General features: G+C 39.8%; 1 protein-coding gene across 1 annotated transcript; it reads left to right on the top strand.

The window, feature by feature from the left end:
• Positions 1-2138: 2138 nt before the first annotated feature.
• Positions 2139-5975, top strand: LOC119418759 (regulator of microtubule dynamics protein 3; the record flags this gene model as incomplete). Its single annotated transcript, XM_037686094.1, is given in 2 exon segments — positions 2139-2282; positions 5591-5975. Coding segments are annotated over 2 exon segments (529 nt in total), but the record flags the coding sequence as incomplete, so codon positions are not given.
• Between the last annotated feature and the right edge of the window lie 964 nt (positions 5976-6939).

Here is a 6939-nt window from a genome sequence, read left to right as displayed (position 1 = left end):
GGAACTTCTGGTTCGAGATTCTCCCTGGAACTCTTGTTCTGCACTGGAACGTTGTTCTCTCTGGAACTAGGAAGTGTCGACCCTTTTAAAGAGGTCACTTCCGGTTCCTTCTGGGAACTTCCTGATTGGTTGAACGAACCAACCGGGGTGTGGTTTTTAGTGACGTCAGAGGGTCACTACATGTCAAGGAGACAGCGTAGATGTTTAAAAATATAACAGAAAGATGTTTTGAAACAGACAGACATTTAGGAGCTAGTTTCCCTCTATCTATCTGAGAGAGTTAAACATGACATTTCGTTCCGATAAACATGTTTTTGACCGTTCTCTGACTTTTGACCGACATCACTCTTTCTCATTTCAGACAGAAGATCAAAAAATGCACAATTACTCTGTAACAGACATTAACTTGATTTCTACTTTGAATGAGGATTAAAAATCATTAATACTGTTTCACAGTTGATTTAAAATGAGTAGTTCACTTCAATATTTAAAATGGTTTGAACTAAACACACTTTGATTATCAAGATATTGTAAAAATAGTAATGACAATAAAAAAGAGTGTTCTTTCAATTGATTAGTGCAAGACACACTTAGAAAGTCTCTGGATGAGATAATTTGTATTTCTGGACTCAAATCAATGAAATAACAGTTTCTGTCCCATGAAGGTCCTCAGGGTCAGATTTTGACCTGAGGCTTAGTTCACTACATCCAAAATACACTTAAATGTTAAACTAAGCCGTGCAAAGTACACTCACGCGAACGCACGCTGCGTTCAACACCCAACGTCTGACTACACGTAATCCGTTTGTCAGAAGTATCACTAATTACCGTAAATTAGCTTATCAACCATCTTTATTCCGGAGATGGTACGAAAACCCACAGATGAACATATAATTTGTTTTACGGCCGAATGGCGGAAATTTTCGAGCCTTACGGCCAACTTAGGTAAAATCCGCTTACTTTTTTTTAAAAATGGGCCCAGTTCTCTCTGTGGGAGTACCGCACCACTCGATCCAATCCAGACGAGGCTGCGTCCCGCTGCACGTCGGCATGGGTCACCATCTGTTGTGGTTGAGAGGCCACGGTCGTGTTCAAAACAGCTGAGACGGCCACATTAGTTCAAAAGATTTATTTGACAACGGATTACAAGTATTCAGAGAACATTTAAACAAAGTACAATTGTATGCATACAATGGGCATTTACCGAACCGACCTTCTGCAGACGAGTCACCAAGCAAATGCAAAGTTTTGCAGCCTGTCCCTGGATCTTATCACAGATTTCAGCAGGCCCTTCCTCTGATTGGTTTAGACTAAAAGGTCGCCATGGTTACTCTGCTCTGTCAGGGACTTTCGACATTCTTTAGATAAGAGGAGTTTTTATGATTTACTGAAATCGGTTCTTTGTTTTAGCTCTGTTTCATTTTAACCTAATTATACCTTAGTGATACCAAATGATTCTGTTCTAAAGTTAGTTTCTTTCTAGGAATAATTAATAACTATTAATTATTAACTAACTCATGTCTGTGTGGTTTTGATTGATCTCTCTGGCTTATACTCGTGTTTCAGTTAGCTGAAGTCACCCTGCCCCCCTCTAACAAAGACTCTCTGGTATTTTACTATGAAGATTAAGCCTGTATTCCTCTAAACTGGCCCCTCATCAAATAATGGTTGTATGGTTACCTGCTAATTGTTATTATGATACTAATTTTACTTAGTCAAACTATCTTAAGTCTAAATTAAAGAAATGTGTTCTAGTTCTCTATATATGTTAATCAGTCAGTGTGTGTGTGTGAGAGCGTGTGTGTGTGAGTCCATACTCAGGGACACTTCCCTGGAGTCTAATCAGTATCTTACCTGCTATGAGTCGCTTTTAATTATATCAAAATGTGAATTTATAAGATTGTGAATTTATAAGATTGTCTCTAGCTAATGTAAGATTATATTTAAGCAAAGTAATTGATTAACATTTAAATGATTGTAAGGTAGTGAAAACCCTTTAAAAAAATGACACATACACACATTTTATAACATGAAATTTCAAGCTTGATTAAAAATAATAAAAGATAAAACATGAAATCCAACATTTTCTTACATAAGTTTGTGTTGTTTGACTGATGGTGGTTTTGTTCCACATTCAGGAAGGGTGTAGAGGACAGCCGGCCCATCCGCCGCAGGCACCATGTTGTCCACAGAGAGCGCACAGACTCTGCAAGCTCCAGCTCCATTTACTTCACTGCCAGCCAGGGCTTGACCAGCAGCTGGGACAACACCACTGAAGGAGGGTAGGTCACCAGAACACCTCCCTCTGGGTCAGATGTTGGGGCTTGGAGCCTCGTTGGCTCTGTTGGATGGAGCTCCATGTCTCTGCTGTAATCAGATGGTAAAACTGGACCAGGTTTAGGTCCTGTTTACATGAGAACAACCTCTGGAAACATTATAGTGTTTTTTCAAGTGTTTATACCATACCATGCCAATTTATTTATAGAGCACTTAAAAGAGCAACAAGACCAACCAAAGTGCTGTACAATAGAAACAAACAAGCACAGCGGGCAGGAAAACATAAAATAAAAATATAGATATAAAAAGCAGCAGATAATAACTGAATGGCCAACACTGTAGACTACAGACAGGATCGAAACAAATCACACCGTGTCAAAGGCAAGGGAATAAAAGTGGGTTTTCAGGCGAGACTTAAAAACTGTGAGTGTGGGAGCCTGTCTAACACGCAGTGGCAACTCATTCCACAGTCTTGGACCTGCAACAGAGAAAGCCCTGCCACCTCTGAGCTTACAACGGGTTTCTGGAACTGAAAGGAGCATCTGGTCTGCTGACCTCAGAGAGTGCGGTGGGACATATGGCTGTAGAAGATCAGTGAGATAGGATGGGGCAGAACTGTTCAGTGATTTTAAAACCTACATGAACTGGATCCAAAGGTGAATGGGTAGCCAGTGTTCTATGCATGCTTCGAAGACCCGAACAGACCACCCAGCACCAGACTCACCTCACCACCGCATGAAGAGCATCTCAGCGTGACCTCAGCCGAATTAAGGAGTACCTTCAGGAGGATTAATCCACACAAGACAACCGGCCCAGACAACATCCCCCGGAAAAGTGTTGAAAGAATGTGCCTATGTTCGTGCTGTTGTTCGACGTCATGTTGTTATGCTATTAGTGCTTGCTATATTTTAGTTGGTGTTTTTCTTAGTTCACATCTTAGATGTTATCATTGTTTTTCTCTTACATTTTATTGTTGGATGTAACTGGGACCCTGTGTATATAGTTTCGCTCCGCCATATGTGCCACATATGGTGCGAATGACAATAAAGAATCTCTGACTCTGAGTGCAGGGAGGCCAAAACTGGTGTAATGTGCTCTGTATGTATTTAACTCATTTACCCAGTTAAAAATCGGGCTGCAGCATTTTGGACCAGTTGTAGTCGTGCAATGGAGGACTGATTGATTCCAAACAGAAGTACATTGCAGTAATCGAGCCTTGATGTTATGAACGCATGGATCACTATCTCAAGATCCTTTTTGGACAGTATGGGCCTCAGCTTAGACAGCCGCTTCAGCTGAAAAAAACAGGATTTAACAATCATGTTTACACGACTGTTAAGTTTCAAGGATGAGCCCATTATCACTCAGATTAGTAATTCTTTGTTTCTCTAACGGAGCTAGAGAGGAAAGGTCGATGCAGTGGTTCATGAACATGCCATTGGAATGGAACAACATGACTTTAGACTTCTTCTCATTGAAACTTAAGAAGTTTAAAGCCATCCAGTCCCGGATGTCAGCCAGGCAGTCAAGAAGAGGTTGAATAGAGCATGTGCCTCTGTGCCTCAGGGAGAAATAAATTGGACAGTCATCGGCGTAGAAATGAAAGGGTATGTTGTGTTTGCGGAAAATAGCACCTATTGGCAGCAGGTATAAAGAAAAGAGAAGGGGACTGAGGATTATTGGCACGAATAAAAGGTTTACATAGAAACGCTGTTATTTCATACCAGGCAGGGTTCCCAGAGGAGAAATAAGGATTGTTTGTACTGTCCCTTTAAAATTATTGTATGTTGACCCCAACTGTCAACCACCGGATGGTTTTTAATGAAACCAATCATTAGATGAACATCTACAACTGACTAACTTTTGGAGTCAATCCAACTCAAGATGGCTGCCACGGTTAATTACTTTGCTGTATTTCAGTCTGTTGTACAGACATTATGCTAAGTTAGCTCTCACTTTAATTTTTCTGTTCATAGTTTTTCATGTGTTTTTGGATGGCAACTACTTCTGCACACTTTCAGCCCTTTCAGCTATAACTTCTAGTTAGGGATACACAATCTTATCACTTCTAGTTAGGGATACACAATCTTATCGGTATCGATATCAGCCAATATTAGTGATAAAGTGAAATATCGGACATTGGTCATTCCATCAGAATGACTCACCGATATAAAAGGTGCTGTTTATATATATATATATATATATATATATATATATATATATATATATTATGACAACCCATTGACAAGGATGCCTGCAGCACCAGGACAACTTTGACGTCATGTGCGCCTACCTATTTCATGAATAAATTTGACATTAAAGATAATGGTAAATGGACTGTACTTATATAGTGCCTTTCTATCTTATTTCAAGATACTCAAAGCACTTTGTACTACAATCTGTGCCTCATTTACCCATTCATACAGCACTCTACTAGATCTCTACAAAGCTATTTGAACAAATCATTCTGAAGAGACTAATCAGTGCTTTAGATCACATTTATACACTGATGGGACACACATCGGAAGCTATGAGGGGTTCAGTGTCTTGCCCAGGGACACTTCGACATTTGACTGCTGGTGGATTCGAACCCCCAACTCTCACATTGGAGGACGACTGCTCTAACCACTCAGCCACAGCCGCCCCAAGTTCCAATAATCCAAGTTGAAGTGTTACATCATTTTCTGGCCCCTTTTTGGCATCTTCATTTGGTAGCAGGCCAAACTGACAAATACTATGCAGAATAATGTAGTATTTTAATTCCACAGCAGAGAAAGCTATGTAGTCTCTGTAAGTAGGTCTAGTAAAAAAATATTGGTATTGGTTATCGGCCAAATAAGTTTTAACATATTGGCATATCGGATATCGGCCAAAAATCCAATATCATGCATCCCAACTTCTAGTGTTTATCAGTTTTATACTTCTTAAACTAATTAACTTTTTTTCTTATGGAAATGCACTTCCTTAAAAGCCTTGTCTATTTTATAAAACAACTTTAGAAAACTTCTGTTTTGTAGCTTTTAACTCTTGTCTTGCAAGGTTTTTTTTTCAGTTGTCTAATTTTAGCTTTCAGCTACTATTGTGCTGGTTTTAGTTTTAAACTTTTTTAAGCTTAAGTTTTCTACTTGTACTAATTTTTGTTTTTAGCTTTTTTGTGTGTTAATTTTAGCCTTAAGCTTTTTATTTAGCTAATATTAGCTTGTTGCTCTAATTGTTTTATCTTTACCAGCTAAGTTTTATCTTTATTTGGTAAAGACATTGAGCGCTCAGCGCTCCTAGCTTGTGGATGAACGGTGTTTGTCATGTGATGCAGGTACTCCACAGCCTGCGCCGAGTCCAACTTCACAGATCGGGACACAGACAGAGAGGAGCGGGGGCAGGAGTCTGATGACGAGGAGGAGGAGGAGGAAGAAGACAGGAGCTGTGCCACAGTCCTCACCATCCGTCAAGAAGAATCCCCAGATGAGGACGACGAGGAGGAGGAGGAGAAGGAGGGAAGGCTGCAGCTGGTGACTGAGGCTCCTAATGGAGAGCTCACTCTCCTCCTGGCTCAGAGTGACATTCTTCACACAGGAGATGCCAGTTTAAAAGCAGAGGGCTTTAGGCTGCTGCTGGAGACCAGAGCAGAGGTGAGGAACTGGACTCTGCTGGAGCCCAGACTGCCCCTGTGGGAATCCCTTCTCACACAAATACATTGAGAATTTGAAGCATGTGGCATGTAAATGTTTGATCTTTGGATTTCTGTTCTGCCTGTTAGAATAGAATAGAATAGAATAGAATAGAATATAATTCAACTTTATTGTCATTGCACATGTCACAGGTACAAAGCAACGAAATGCAGTTTGCATCTATCCAGAAGTGCTTAGCAAGAAAAATAAATTGGTAGATATATATAGTACAATATACAGTAAGTTGCTTTGAATATGCTATAGGTATAAATATATACAGGTTGTGAGTGTACAGACTATGAACAGGTTATAATATGAAGGGGTATAAACAGCTATATAAAAGAAAAAAATATATATATTAGTATGTGAGTACTTATGAACAGTAGATAGTAGATTATGTGTACAGTTTGTACAGTAGTGGGCTAACAGATGAAAGTGCAGGTGGTGGTGTTACAGTCCATGTGTTGTTTTTGTGTGTATGAGAATACAGACCGTTGTTGTTGTTCAGATGTCAGGAGGCAGAGTTCAGGAGTGTGACAGCTGTGGGGAAGAAGCTGTTCCGGTACCTGGTGGTTTTAGTCCGGAGGCTCCTGTAGCGCCTCCCAGAGGGCAGGAGGGTGAAGAATCTGTGTGCTGGGTGGCTGAAGTCTTTTATGATTTTCCCTGCCCTTTTCAGACACCGCTTCCTATAGATGAAGCTACATGTGATGTAGTGAGGTCAGGTTAGTCAGAAAACTGAAGTCTGTTTAGCTGTAGTTTCACTCTTGTGATTATTTTTCCTGCTTACTTTATTAATAAGAACAAACTGTTTCATTTTTCAGTAGTTTTAGTTAGAGCCCGACCGATATGGAAAGTTTGACTATCACCAGTATACAGGTCCTTCTCAAAAAATTAGCATATTGTGATAAAAGTCATTATTTTCCATAATGTAATGATGAAAATGAAACTTTCATATATTTCAGATTCATTGCACACCAACTGAAATATTTCAGGT

This window comes from Nematolebias whitei, chromosome 12, assembly GCF_014905685.2.
Source record: "Nematolebias whitei isolate Nwh7 chromosome 12, NemWhi1, whole genome shotgun sequence".
NCBI classification, from domain to species: domain Eukaryota; kingdom Metazoa; phylum Chordata; class Actinopteri; order Cyprinodontiformes; family Rivulidae; genus Nematolebias; species Nematolebias whitei.
Note: the sequence above shows the minus strand (reverse complement) of the source record. Positions and strands in the feature narration are given on the sequence as shown.